Here is a 16,026-nt window from a genome sequence, read left to right on the forward strand (position 1 = left end):
ATTCATAACATTTTTGGAAGGCACTAGAAAATGATGCCCTGGCGATGGGAACTTCAGATCAGAACATTGTTATATGTGTTGCTTTGGGGGGCAGTTACAAACAACACATTTTGTCATTGTATTTGCGAGGACTTTTTGGCTTATTTGCCATTTATTTTGATGCTAGGGTTGTGACCATTCTTGCAACCATTTAATTCACATGTAGAAATATACAATGAGCGCATTGTGTTTTACATGCATGGAGGGTGCTGTGAACTGTCTTGGGCCACTGGCTTTTGGCCTCCCAAGATGCCTTAGCTGGGCACTTTCCTCCAGCCAGATTAGTGGCATATTTGACTTAGAAGAGATTGCATACCAATGGGGGGGAGCTCTCTCTTTTGTTTCTGCACTCAAATATACAGTGTAATTTCATTGTCTTAACTGCCCCATTTAAATGAGCCTAATGATTCTCACTAATGTCCAGGCATGGCCGAGAGATTATGACTGTTCTCACAAGCAATGTCCCCTGCGTGCACATTCTATATCTCCATTATGAGGCGTGGTCTCTATGGAAAACACAACCTATTTAAGGTCTTCTCTCATTGCTTAAAATGTATATGAATATAATGCAAGAACTGCTCTGTTATACAGTTTACAGGCTACAAATTCTGACGCATTTTTAAACATAATTGATTTTGCACAGCACTGTGATTTAGTCAAATAGACGTTTATGCTGTATATATTTTTCATGCACCTGTTGGTGACAAAAAATGTTGTGTTTAGTAAATGCCAAAAAACTTTAATTCATCCATTTCATCAGTTGTTTTAAGTGTATCCTGCTTCTTTTGCTTTATTCGTTCCCAGCACTATGGTTTTTGACAGTTGAATTTTGTGTTGGCAAGGTCACTGAAATGCTAATGCCAAAATATAATTTCAAGTCAGCTCTTCAAATTCAGAGAATGGATTGCAAAAGGAAAATGTTATATCTCGACATCCGGACATATTAGAACTATTAGCTCTCTCTGTGTCACCCCCATCACCGCTTGTGGTGACTCAGCTGTGTCTTTCTCAATGTACAGTCTGATAGTTTCCATTAAAGATCAGAGCGTAAAACCAGCACTTGGCTACTCTGTTATGGATTAATTTAAATAAAGGACTACGCTTGGCGTCAACACAGATCAATATGTGGACAGGCTTCCTGATGTATTCATAACCACCAAGGCAGGCCCATTATGTGAAGCACTCTTGTCAAAGACGGATGTAAAATCACAAACAGTCGAATATATGACAGGAAATCGATGCTCTCTGATGGGGACTAAAACCTGACAGCTCAATAAGCTTTGGAGGGAAGATGTTCCCTCTTATTCCTCCACTTCCCACCATTACTGTATACCATTTATACAAGGGACTTAACAGCTCAACCCTGCAGACTATTTTAGATTACAAGCTCCTGTCAACAAGTGCACAGGGAACCAGTGTGCAGGGTTGTGTAAGGGAAATAGGTATCTGTGTACAGCACAGGTGCTGCCGCTGACAACAGAGGTGTCTTTAAAGCCTGCCTCCAGTGGCATCATTACCTCACTCAGATACAGTAAAGGGGCTGTGCGTACTCCTGGTCAAGAAGAGGGTCCTTTGGATAACGTCCCCTGAAAACGTTATGCAAAAACTAACCGCGTCAGCTCCTGCAAAGGAATTCATATCTGCAGATGTAAAAGTTCTTATTGTTCTTGTTCCTGCTACAAGGCGCATTTGGAAAATTACACAATTTGTGAACATAACTGTAGCCTAGAGCAAATGCAGATATCCAGAATTGTCTGTATCCAAGGAATATTTAAACTGTTAATGGTTTCTGCTTTTGCATTGTATCGATCAGTGGGTGTGTGATTGTGACATGACTCATCCATGTAAGTGATTAATCATCTAACTTATGAATATTAATGTTGTCTCTCTTTTTTCATCTCTCATATTATTACATAACAAAATAAGTAAACTGAATAACAAAATCAGATCATTTTATAAATGCCAAAGGCCTAATGGCTAAAAAGCCACTGCAAGAAAGTTCTTTGTTTTTTTGTGTTTTTGTAGTCGTGGTTTTCATAGATTTGATGTGTGGATGTATCCGTTACACTGATCAAAAGCAAATCTTTTCAAAATCTGCCCATTTCACTGGCAGTGGGACTGATAAAACAGATACTCAACTGTGATTCTCACAAGATTTAAGGTGAAATGGAACATAAGCATGCCAAATAGCCAGAGGAAACTGAAAAGTTTACTGTTTGTGTTATTCTCCACAACACTATTGTTACTCTGTAGTACAACTTTAGTATATGAGTCTACTGACGAGAGCTGGCACTATCAAACAGAAAACAAAGGAAAAGGAGAATGTGCGTGAACTACAACATTGACAGACACACTGCATTGATTTTTACCTCTTGAAATGCAGTATGTACTTACAGACTAGACAAGTATTTATAAATACTGAATTTATAAAAAAAGGAAAACCCCTTAAAAACATTGACTTTCTAAGAACATAGAGAATGCAGTGTTTTATAGCTGGTATAAATGAATTTCTTTTGTTCATCCTAAAGCGATAATATTCTTGAATCAAAGATTATTTCACTTTTGGAATGGCATTTTATATTGAACAATAGACATGTAGTTTCCTTGATTGTCTTAATGCAGATTTGACTTGTGTAACTAGTTGTTGAGTCAGTTTGGAATTTTTTTTTTTTTTTTTTTTTTTCAAACTGTGTACTGTTAAGGAAAAAAAACAAGCATGGAGACACCAACAAATCTTCAAAAATATCCTTATTTTACTTGTCGATTGTAACTTTCGACACGGGATATGGACCTTGAAATTACTTTTGCCATCTGTATAGAGTAGCATTTGCATTTGAAAAACCAACCACATTAGAGCAAATCAAGAGAAGCTCATTCATAGTCAGTTGAAAGGCGGTTCCAAACAGACAGAAAAGCCTTTTACTTAAAAAAATCCTTCCATAATTCAAGCAAAAGTCTGTATATCCACCTGCCGCAGTGTAGTTCATGGCTATTTCACAGTTTCGTTAAGGGTTTTGGATCTCTAATGATCCCAGCATGTCTCTCCAGTGTATATCTTACCCCAAGCAGTGCTCTATGTAGACTCCCCCTGCGCCTGCAGCCGCACAGAGCTGCACTGACCACTTCATCTTGTGGGATAAAACCAGTCTTTCAGTCTCCTCTCAAACCCTGGGGGAGAAGGGCTGGAGCTTTAAGACTGAAACCTCAAAAGCTGGAGCACCGCCACAGGTTACACATGTGGCTGCCTGTGTATTGCTTTATGTGAACTTGTCTTTTTGGATGATAAAGTCAGGAGTCCATTTCCCTTCTCACATCGTGTCACTTACATAAAATAGATCTGCAATTAGCATATGAGCACATTTTCTCGTGAGGCTCAAATGTTGATTACTGAAGTGTATTTTATTCATTTTTACCAGAAAATGCTGTGTAGTGTAATAAAAATGCTATACAAATAACAGATAGTAAGAGACTTGTAGCCACACTGGTAATTATATACCTTAGTGGACTCATGAGAGGTTTTTATCTGACAGCGCTGTAATGCATATTCTGCTGTATCTCTCTTAATAATGCTAATCTTGGGCACCTCAATGAAAGGTGATAGGCTCTCTGTAGCCAAAGGGCATATTCATCACAATGTCCAGAGTTCATATAAGCGGAGCTGATAAATTTGACCCTTTTGCTTTCATAATGTTACAGCCCTGCATCATTAATTAGGCACATTTGCAGCAAACACCAGCCATGGCTGTGCTTGTATTTTCAGTTTAATTACTCACACTTGTCTGTGATTAGAGATTTTACCTTCTAGGTGCTGAGGTTATGTAACACTGTAGAAAGTTTCAATATGTGCATTTCAGCAGACTAAATCCTATTATATGGATGTGGTTAGGAAGTTAAACAAAATACAGCCTTACTTATTGTAAAACAATTTCAGAGTTTGTTTTTGGGCATTTTGTCATACCAGAAAGGATGTTGGCCAGAAACCTGACTGTTCTGTACCTGCAGTCCATATTGACAAAAGGCTGCTTCTTTGTCTGCCAGAACTCTCAGTTCCCAGTGAAAGTCAATAGGAGGCTCCATGAGATTGTAGCATCCATCTAACTGCCTGTCTGCTCTGTCAGATTTATAACCTATCTTTGTTTGAATGCATCACAGTTTCAAATTCTCTGTTTAGCTCATCAAACATGTTTCAGACCTGCAAGAGTCCAGCTCCTGATCATAGATGCTATTACTAGATGTTATTTCCCATTTAGTTAGTCTCTCTTAATAAACACCAAGTCAAATGGAACTATAAGATACTGCTTAGAGAAGATGATCAGTACAACATTTAGCTGTTGTTAGCGGACACATGGGCTCCTGAACTCCACAGTTTGATTGAACCTCCACAATGAGTGAAGCAGATGTCTTTCAGGAGCAATATCTTCTGCCCTCCCATCACTTCCTTTTGGCAGTTGCCGTTCGAAGAAGAACAAGTTCAGATGGGGGTGCGAGTAACGTGTGGTGGTATGAGGTTATGGTCATGGGAACAGACTACAGGAGAGGAGAGGACAAAATGTAAAGCAGTATTAACTGAGGTGTATAGCTTTTTCTCCCAAACTGATGGTTAATTTTATTTGTCAAACACATCAGCTTACTCATCCTTAACGGAAAGAAGTGGAAAGAGTGAAAGATTCAGTAGAAAATATTTAGCTTGCTACAATAGCAACCTGATAACATAAGGCCTCATGTAGATTTAAATTCTGTAATGTTAACCGAATGCTGTTCCAATAAAGACAGCAACATTCACAAAACATTCTACTGTCAAGGTAGTGTTGAAGTGCCGTATATCAGAGCGCCATGAAAGGTGTATTCACATGATGATATTGATATTCTTTTGTTCAGACAGTGTGCCAATTTGGAACTTGACCCACTATATAAGTGTCAACCTGTGCAGTAACTGTTCCACTGCATTTTTCTACTGATTTCCAGCCTTGCCATATGGTCATCTGGTTTTTGGCCTATTTGCTGAAACATTCCAGTATTTAGCTGGCAGATTGCATGCATTGTAAAATGCATTTAAAAGTCCCCACACTGCACTCTTGGCAAAGTAGTTAATACAACATAAAAGGAAACAATATCAATAAAAATTCAGTTTATTCTTTTTCACTAAATGGCTCTTTGCCTAGTTAAAGCTCATTTATTACAGCCACACATGTATTCTGAGCTCACACACACACAGAAGGCCACAAAAAATAGTAATTTTGCCTCAGTTTAAACCACAGACGAGAGCTACAAAGTCGTCTCTGAGGCTGCTGTGACAGGCTTTGGATATTTTGCTCCCCAAACACTCACCACATATCAGGCAGGGTCATGGCCTGCTGGAGACCTGTGTTTCTCACTGTCCCCGTCAGGGCCAGCGGAGGGCAACATGGTCCATGACACACTCCTCTGGGATGTCTTACCATGACATAAGGAAGCCTCAACAGCTCGCATGTCCAAGCACTAGTCACCCTCTCTTAAGAAGCTTAACTATGTTGCTCAGTCCCACAGATAAGACATGTTCATGTTGCTGTAACAGCCCAGCCACTTACACTATCTGCAAGAGAAAAGAAAACGCAAGAAAGGAGGGGTTGAGATAGGGCTTGGAGGGCACACGCTGCAACCTCGGAGTGCTCATGGGATATTAGACAGGGTTTCCAGCCCAGCTTTTCCACTGAAGCTTGTCAGCCTCACCCCTGCAATCACACTTCCTTCTTAGAACGTGTGCGTCGAGCCAGGAGCTCGCCGAGCTGTCGGAGTGTCTTAGCTGGAATTTCAGTGGAAGTGAAGCCTGTTCCCCTTCAGTTGTTTGGCCTGGGGCTTGAAATTATAGAGTCTGTATCCGTAGCCCTTTCTGTGGTGCATCAATAGCATATATACCTGCCAGGCACTTGGGTTGTGTAATTTCATTTTGTTTGTCTGTCGTGCTGCGAGGGGTCAGTGTTAAGTGTTAGCGCCTGGAAGGATCCGGTTTGTTTGGATTTTCAGTTGTTAGGTCACAAACTGCCTGTCATGGCTGAGATTAGTCCTGTATAAAATGATACTACTTCAATGCAGATGATGACTACAAATTTGACACATTTTGAACCAAGAAAGAGGCAGGTGTTGTAAATGGCGAGAAGCACTGTTCAGTAGAATCATGAAAATAAACTGCATCACCTGAAACATTGATTAGACACTGAGCTACCTTACCGAACGTCTTTTGGATACATAATGTATTACATTTTGAGTCTAACAGCAGAAACCTTTTGGCTGTTAAAACACATTTAGCAGCCAATTTTCTTCTTTATTTCCTCTTTATTTTGACTGAGTTCTTTGTTTCCCACTTATTGTGGACGATAATAGTGAAAATAATAGTGATTTGCAATCAGAGCCACTTATGAAAGGGAATTTTTCAAATTAGTTACCAACCTATGTAAGCAGAGAGGGATTTTATAAGAGGTGTGCTAAATATTTTTAACTATGGTAATTTCTCTGACTGTTTAAAAGTGTCAGTAAAGATATGTGTTTGTCCAATTCACAAGGTCTTTAAACACCACTCAAAATTTGCTTTTTAATGCTAAAGAAATGCAACATTTTAAGTCTTCCTTAGGACTGTGGATATCGCTTAATTGCAGTGTGGCTTCATGTTTTTAAGTTTAGTACTTTGTATCGATTACAATAAAAAGAAGTACTACCCTGATTTCCTCTTTGTCCCTTCAGTATGCAGCCATCATACTGAATAAGCACCTTCCTCCATCTATGGCACCAAGCTTTCCGGTGTGTTGGTGCGGAACTCAATTTTAAGATGGCTGCCAAAAATGGCGCGGTAGTCTCTTTGTTTACTCGCGAAATGCTCTATGTTCCAGTCTAATAGATTGGACACAGCCGCCCCATGGTTCGGCTCCAGTATTCAGCGCAATTATGACAGAAGCCCAGAACAAATCCACCTCACATTTATGTGTCAGCGCATTGTCATGGAAAGGAGATACTTCTATACAGTAAGTGAATAATGTCCGAAAGAAAATGAGTTGTGCGCTTTTTTACACTCTTAAATGCTCCTGGTCAGTTTCAGACCACACTTGGTTGGAGCTTTTTCTGTCAGAGCAAGAGGAGGAAAAAGGAGGGTTTTTTACCTCTCAATTTTAGAAAACATGAAAATGATCTGTCAAAGGCAATGATACAAGGCGATGTGATGGATTGGTGTCTTACTCTGCCTCTCAATCTTTCACTCCTTCCTTCTCTGTCATTCTTTGTTTCTTTTCTCCGAAGAAAGCCATTATTTCCATCACCCTCCACATTTCAGCCAAATGCACAGTATTTGTCCATGCCTGGCCAAAGGGAAGAAAAAGCGATTCTGTCTGAGTTGAATTTCATTTACTTGCTTGCACATTCTGTTTTTTATGATTTGTTCATGGTGTGGAATTACAATGTTGTATTATTTTATGGGTGTGCACAATATAGCAAGGCACGGCAGTGACTGCTGTTATTGAAATTTTGATTATGATTAAATTTGTGTACACGCATCTCCCCAGAGATAACCGGCTGATTGTGGAGGTGTTTTTTGTTGGATGCATTTAAATTAAACCATAATGGCAGCTCCACACTGGGCCACCAGAAATCCAGGAAGACTCCTGGTCCATCCATTCAGAATAGATTAACAGATAAACCGATCAGGAAAACAACCGCACATTAGCAGACCTTCCTGATTACCATGCCAGCTGAATGATATCACACAACAGTGAACCTCCTCCTCGCCTGCGGTCTGTTATTTTCCTTTTGTGTGTAAAGAGCTTTGCTACCAGAGGAACACTGAACCTTAAAAGGTAGAACATAATCAACCGGTGTAGCACTGGCCTGCACCCTGCACATTGCTATCTCATTGTGTCTGGCAATTGTGCTAATGACATTTCACGAGATTAGCTTTTCACTGTGCTATTGTTACTGACCTGCTCTGTGTGAGCACCTTTCTCTTTTTAAGGCCCCATCCCTCCCTCAACCCTCCTATCTTTTTTCCCCCTTCTTCTCCCGCTTTCTCAAAACCCTGCTTTGCTCTCACTACAACACTTTCTTTTTACCCAGACCCGTTATTAAATCTCATAGCAGTTAGTTGATTTGATCAGTGTGTGCTGTAATGTTGTTTACCCCAATGGGACCTTGGTGTTATAGATATACTCATCCCTCTCTCTTTTTCTTGCTATTTCTCCTCGAGTCGAGCAATAAAGTAATTTGTCTGGGGAAATGAAAGCCATCTCTTGACTCGAAGGGAGCAGTATATGTTCAGGCTTGGCTTGGTGTACAACCCCAAATCACATGCACAAAAGGTACAAAGAGCTGGAGCTTATGCCAAACATTCATGGTGACAGTTTTCTGTGGAAGCCTGGTGTCATACCCTGTGTTGTTGTAGGACTGAACTGGTGCAATAACTCTTAACAGACAAGGGCTGGCATGAAAAAACTAAAAGGCAAACACAAAGCTATGAGCAAACACTTTTTTCTAACTTTCTCTTTATTTGGATGTGGATGTTTTGGATGACACAAAGCAATCAAACCCCAGAGCCCTGGATCACCACGAGGCCCCTCCTATATGTACCCACAGCAGATGGTAGCCAGTGGCAAGAGGTTCTGGAAGGCACAATAATGCTGCTTGCTATTGCAGAGCGCGCATAGTGACAGTTGCCAGTATTTGCCATGTCTGAAAAAAATAGCTGATACACTCGCCATGACCAGACTGCTGTCTATGCTGCCCAGACAGAGGAGGTCTTGTACACACAGTACTGAGGCATGATGCATCTTGATTTTGTCTTCCTCTCTTCAATACACTGATTCTGACATGTCTGTAACATTCGGAGGTTTAAGAAGGGAGAGGGATCCTTCTAGTTTTACTGTGTGAGCATGTGTGCTCACGTCTATTTGCATGTGAGATTATGCAGTCTCACACGCAGATGGGTTGCTCTTTCAAATTCTAAGAATTTTCTTTTTTACAGTACAGTATTGAACAACATTTCCTGTTAAATTCAGAGCAATATCACATGAACGCATTTCCATAGCAATGTTTCAGCATGTTGTGAATATGATGAAAAAGCAGTTTAAGTCTACTTGATGGAAACTGAGCTAATTTTTCTGCAAATAACTAATCTTAAATAATTAGTTGATTAATTGATTAGTTGATCAACAGAAAATTAACCAGTAACAATTTTCATAATCAATTAGTTGTTTAAATCATTTTTCATGCAGATACTTTCTGGCTTAGACATGAGGATTTCCTGATTATTGTTTGTCTTGTGCAGTTATAAAGTAACCAATGTAAAGTAATTATTGATCAATCAATTACTCAATAACGTATTGGGCAGATAAATGGATTATAAAAATTGGAACCATTCTGCATCCATACAACCCAAATAAAATGTGACTAGTTAAGAAGATTATCTTTCATATGTATATGCAGTATTATATGCAGATTAGTGTGTCGTGGTATATAAATGTCTGCCCAAACATGATTGCACCTTGGTGTGTGTCTGTGCGTAAGTACCACATTCCACACTTGTAGTATGTGGTCCATAAGCACGGATGTTGCGTACGGTGCAGAAAAGCCCCCCCAAGCCAGCTTGACAACAAACACAGAATGGCTTGGCACGACTCAAAAATTATTTATCTGGCTCCCCTCCTTTTCTCCAGCATGGTTTTTGTCGAGTCAGAGGAAACCATCTGCTGCCCGGTGATAATGGGTGGCTGGGGAGGAGGGGACTGGAAATCAGGAGAGCAAATAAAATTGAGAGAAAATGGCAGGTGCTGTCCCAGAACCTACAGTACCTTCCTGCTTGCCTGCAGCAAGTCTGCCATCTTAATAAACAATCCAGTCTGATATGTCCTGGCTTCTATGTGAGTCAGTGTGTGCACATGTATTTTCACCAGCTCTGTGTGCATACACGCTTGTGTTTCCAATGTTCATGTGTCTGTGTGTGTGTTTTTCTTATCTAACCTTGATCATTTTCAAGTCAGGATTGTTCCTGAGCCCAGCTGACATGCTGTCAATGTGATGGCGTTGACTAAGTACCTTTTTTTTTTTTCTTCTTTTTTCCTTGTTGCACTAAAACAGTGACAGATGGATTGCCTTTCAGCAAAGGAGATTTTTCCTGTTTTTTTTTTTTTTTTTACTGTTTTGGGCAAATGGGTGGGAGTATTAATGAGAGAATATTATGAGGCAGGTGCAGGGCTAAAGGAAGGTAAGAGAGTCAATACTGCGAGTTAATGGGGAGTGGCTGGAGAGAAATACAGTGAAATACACAGAGTCGTGGAGGAAAAATGCTCATTAAAACAAATAGTTGGCCATAGAAGGCAACTCCTCAGCTTGAAAATGCTCTGAATTTTCCCTCCCCAAGTCTCCAGGGCTCTCAGATGGAATTGAACGCTTAGGGCATTCTCTGAGTAAACCATTTCAGTTTTCTCTTGTCTGAAGTCGACAGGTTGAGCTGGACAAAAAGACCTGACAGCCTGTCTCCCCTTAAACTCAGCTTCATTCTATCACTCCATCACTCTCTTTTCTACTTTGCCTTGAGATGTTTCCTTTTGCACTTTTTTTTATTTTGCCCCCAGCACTTACAAACTGTCAGGTAACTTTCACTATGGTTTTATCAAGTAAGTGACACTCATTGAACTTATCTGCTATTCTGAAGCTGTTTATTACAGAGCAGCTGTTGTGCTGCATTAATACCATATAATGTCTTAAAGTGTTAAAGGCCCTGTAAAGCTATGATAAATCCATCTTAAAGCAGGGAGTTAAATTTTCCAGTAATGGGATTGATAGGATATGTAAAGCTGCACCTTAATTCACTGTGATCTGAATTGTTTGGATGCGTTTTTGTCGTCCTGCAGTCAGCTCACACTCTGTTGGGCTTTGTCGACACAGCTGCTGGAATGCATGATGGTGTGCTTGATGAAGTGGACGCCAGGTCAGGGAGGATAATGGAATTGAGGGATGCAGGGATCAGCCAGGAGGACACAGGAGGGGCCTGGTGACCAGGTCCTTTCTATTAACTCAGGAGGCTGGCTGGGTGAGCAGAGGAATCAGGCTTGGCTTTGCCCTCTCCCTGCTAGATTGTTAGACTGAGCGTCCAAACTGCAGATAGGGAGAGAGAATATTGCTAAGGGGTCCAGTTGTGATTGACCCTGTGTTTTCATCAGCCTGGGCTCGCCCGATAACATTTCTTACTCCCCTATCAGAGCAAAATATTAGAGATATGGGTGCAAAGAAAGGCTTAGAGAACTCTTTAGTTTGGTTTGGTGAAGTTGCATTGGATTTACCCCTCCATACACACATTGTCACCTCGCTTTTCATTTTCTTTCTCGAAATTACCCTTTTTTTTTTCTGCAAAAGGATTTCTTTCTATTTACTCACTGTCGTATTTGTTTTCAGAATTATATTATCTCACTTGACTGAACACAATGTTTAATTCATTGCAAAATTAAGATATACAAAATCTCAGGGGGAAGGATCTGAATTTGAATGTATTGCATTCTAGAAAGTTAATTGTTTTTACTATATAACAGAAATATTGCTTTTTCTTCAAAGCGTCTTGAGGACGCAAAAACAATTTACTTTCCCTTTGTTCCCATTGATTAAACTAACTAATTATATGCCATGCTCCATCATCACAGCTCTCTTCAAGACTTTAAAGAACAGTTCAGGTGGCTGTGATTTGTTAGATTTTTCATTCAAACTAAAGAATGAAATAGTGTATTTAGAACATAGTTGATGAAAGTGATTTTAGGGTCATTTACAAACAAGCTGCGCTGCATGGGATCTAAATATCGAGGGATGTAAAGTGGTTTGGCTTTAATTCTAACACGTTTCTTTGAGTTAGGTTTGTTTTTTCTCATATGATCTTCTAATCAGTGACGTTTTTGCGGCTGTTCTACAGGTCTCTGGTCTGTCACCTGGAGACAGCCAGACCCCAGGACTGCTGCTGGCTCCAGGGGTGAGGTGGGGACAGACGCCAATCAACCAGCTCACACCATGGGATACAGATGAGCCCCCTGCCAAGCAACATCGAGACAGCGAGCCCACCGGTAAGGAACCAAATACATAGCAATTATATATACACACATGCATACATACGGACAGACACATTAACTGGTTCCACCTGATGTGAGCTTACAGTTATGTTTTACATCATCAGTACGCCTGCACACAGCAGATGTATGCATGCACAGAGACCACACACACGCACATACAGTTATGTATGTGCTACACTTGAGACGACTCTAGCCAGCTACACTAGCATCCAATGCTAATGAGACATCAAGGCTGCCTTGCCCTATATAAAATACATGCTTGCCCCCACAATATGCATACATTACATACACAATCATGCATAATGCACATCGACAAACACCATCTCTACATAAACCAAATCAATTATACTTATAATTATAGAAATATCAGTGTGGTATCAAGAAGTCTAAAAAACGAGAAAAGATATAAATCCATCTTACACCCACACAAGCCTTGCAGTCTTCCACCACCGTCACTCTGCTCTCATTTTATTGTCCTTGTTAACGTTATGGTCTCACTAACTGAAGCTGATTCTGTCTAAATTAAACTCATATAGTGAAACTCTTAAGTCCTCCTGTAAATTATCTCCACCACGTCTAATTTAGATGTCGACCTTATTCTATTCATGCAACTTTAAAATGTGTACAGTGCAATTGTGGTGCTGCAGCAAAGAGTGCACACCCAACATTAACGAGTTAAGACAATGTTGAAGTTTTTTACTCTTATTGTAATGAACTCATCCAGAATGGCTCTGCCCTAGAGCAGTTAATTTCCTTCCACTGCTTTCCTGGCCTCTGCCTCCTTCTCATCACAAATGTATCTCATTTAAGAATAATAATGGCATAGAGCTTGTTCCAGTGGAAAATCTGGCTCAACAAATCCAGGTTGTAGACAGCTATTACTCTGTGGCAGCAAAGCATCATGCTGAAAACGTGTCAACTCTGGTACTGCCTGTTAAGCTAAGCTCCTAATTACAATTTGCATATCTTACATATTGATTGGTTCGTGGATTAATTTTTGAACAGTTTCATCAGTTACCCAAGAGGAATGTTTCCGTAAAAGAAACCATTCAAGGTGCTCTTATGATGGAAGGATGCAGTTGTGCTGAGAGAGTATGGAGCTCTGTTTTTGCCTCCTGTGGTGGTGCGGCCCCCTGCTGTGTGGCCACAACCTTCTCCTGCTGTGCATTGAGAGTCTGGCTGAATTGGCCATGAAGTCCTGGAGGCCTTATTATTGTGTGTAAGTGAATGAGGCATCACTCCCTGCCCACCCCTCCCTCGACCGCAGCTTCCACACCCACACCAATGCTTGGATTAAAGCATGAGGAGAGTGAGATGTCACAGACCTGGCATGCTGTCGCATATGACACTTAAATCCGAGCATACTGTTGCATATTGATTTGCTTGTGTGCGTTATTCCAAACTGTGACTGGCGTTTGCAACGAAGCCAGCTCCTCTCCACACTTCAGTGAACTGTGTTGCCAGAAAGTAGTCTGCCAACTGTGCCAGGATTAATCAACGGTTTCTTTCAACAGAAACTTCACTGTTGTGTCTGTTGAAGAAAGTTTGTCTTTAAAAAATAAGTTTTGTTTCAACTCAAGCTTCTTTCTATGAAAATAGTTTTTTAGTGATTCCATGCTTTACAGCTTAAGCAAATTGTGGAGTAAATAAATATAAAATAAATGGAGTTTTTAAAAGTGAACGTGCCACTGTTGAAAATTCTTAGATACAAGACAACAATTACAACCATTGCGTACATTTTATATTAATGCAGTTGCTTAATTTTTGGTAAATTTTGCATGCAAGGCCTATGAATATAGGTCACTGTTGGGGCATGATAATAAAATTCTTTGCCTAATTACGTATTTATTTTTTCTGATAGAGGTAATAGTGAAGGACAAGAATATAGAATTGGATGACAGATAGAATGTTTATATATTAAATTCTAATCAATGCCATCACTGCATTAAAACTTTAAAACTTTATAAGATGTGGACTTATTATACTATCCCATTTGATTAGAATTCTTTATCAAGATGAGCTACAAAAGAGGGGAAATGAAATACATTGTTGGTGCCGATTAGCTCAATGACATGTGAATTATGAACTAAATTGGCCTCTCCTCCGGAGTCTTCTGTTCCCACCCTCTGTCTTTCTTTTCTTCCCATCTTTATCTCTCTTTCCCACTCCATCCTTCTCTGCCCAGACTATTGTATCAGCAGGCTTAGTATTATGAATAATGTGGGCTTTTTTTTTCCTTTAGGTTTTTCATGCCGTGATTTAGCCTTTGGCCCTTTGGCAGAGTGGTAGGCTATTTTTGGAGCTTGGACCATGGCAGGAGGAGCTACATATGAGGGGGAAGGAGGGGAAGAGCGAGTGAAGGAGGCAGCATTCAGGTCTAATATGGCCGCGTCTTCCCAGCAAACCCTCAGCATCTAGCGCCTCAGGATAGGAAAATGATTAGCAGACTCATACGCAGATAATAGTGCTGACTGCCGCATGCACTGAGCATGTATGCTTTTACATTCAGAAAAGCATTTGTTAATCCTGGAGCAAAATTAATCTCTTAATCTTATTATGATGTTGATCTTGGGCAAAGATATGTACATTGCTTCAAATATTTTGTGTTTGATATTAAGTCTCAAGTCAAAAACAAACTTTGACTAAAGCGGAGCAGCATACTGACAATTGTGGTGTGGAGAGGAACAGACTCAAGCTGGAGTCTGTCTTCTCATGCTTTTTTATCTCTATTTTATCATCTAATACCAGACTTAAAATCACTCTGCCCTTGTTTTCAGCTTTGGTGCTTACCAAAATACCACAAATCAGTCTATGCTATGGAATTACATTTACCTCGACTTTCACATTTTTTTATGGTGTGAAAGCTAGATATACAAATGATTCATTTCTTTCTTTTGGCTCTTCTTTCTGTTTTCTTTGTCAATCAGGTCCAGCCTGGGCTGCACCAGTGGCAGCAGTGAGCCAGCCCAGTCTCCTGCCCCACACCTACGCCCTCCCTCAACCCCCGTCCTTCAACCACAGCGTGACTGCACAGTCATCCATCATAGGAGTAACCCCATCCATTCAGACACCAGTGCCCCCGCAGCATCCGCTCATGACTGCCCACTTCCAGCTGACACCACAGTCGACCCAGCAGCCACCCTCGATGGTGCTAAGCATCCCCAGCCAGCATCCATACCCCTCAGCTCAGCCCACTGTTGCTCCGTCCGCCCTCACTGCCCAAGCCAACCAGGTGGTTCATCCAAGCCCTCACAGCGTAATGGGCAACGGCCACTTAACCTCTCACCCTGGCCTCATCCAGCCCCCCGCTCTGGCTCTGACCAACGGACAGGCAGCAGCAGCAGCGCAGGCCCAACCCACAGCTGCAGACAATCAGGATGCTCCTAATGGGCTGCAAATGCTGCGGACAGTCGGGATGGGGAAGTACGAGTTCAGTGACCCGGGACATCCGAAAGGTAAGCACAGAAAGCCTCAGCTGATGCACTCTGCACAGGAGGTTTTTTTTTTTTTTTTTAAACCACTCAATACCAGATATGGAACCTGTCATGACTAACTTTCAAAGGCTAAATCAAAGCAGATATATAAAGCAGATACATAAACTCCAAAGCGAATCCAAGCGAGGGAGGTTGTAGATATCAAATCAATGTAGTCTTAGCTCTCTATTCTTTGTGACCTCCCCGTATGTGGGGCTGTGCTGGAATGTAACACATAAGCCTCTGCTCTCTGTCTGTATCCCAGAGCAGTTTTGGATGCCAACAGTCATAAACAAGGCCACAAACACTCAACCAAGGGGTTGTGAAAATACATCTTGCAACCACAGCCAATTCACTTCAAAGCTGCTCCAAGGTCGCAGAGAACGGAGATACACCTAAAGTAGCAGAGAGACATGGGCCTCTAAAAACCTGTAATACTGCCTACA

General features: G+C 40.9%; 1 protein-coding gene across 4 annotated transcripts in view; it reads left to right on the forward strand.

The window, feature by feature from the left end:
* LOC120789391 (kelch-like protein 29) overlaps nucleotides 1-16,026 on the forward strand; it is a 182,967-nt gene that overhangs the window by 70,780 nt on the left and 96,161 nt on the right. For all 4 annotated transcript variants that reach the window (XM_040126068.1, XM_040126067.1, XM_040126070.1 and 1 more), the window contains exons 3-4: nucleotides 11,954-12,101; nucleotides 15,035-15,562. In XM_040126068.1, the coding sequence (XP_039982002.1) occupies nucleotides 11,954-12,101; nucleotides 15,035-15,562 (676 nt within the window). The remainder of the gene's footprint in view (nucleotides 1-11,953; nucleotides 12,102-15,034; nucleotides 15,563-16,026) is intronic.

Source organism: Xiphias gladius, chromosome 4, assembly GCF_016859285.1.
Source record: "Xiphias gladius isolate SHS-SW01 ecotype Sanya breed wild chromosome 4, ASM1685928v1, whole genome shotgun sequence".
Lineage (NCBI taxonomy): Eukaryota > Metazoa > Chordata > Actinopteri > Istiophoriformes > Xiphiidae > Xiphias > Xiphias gladius.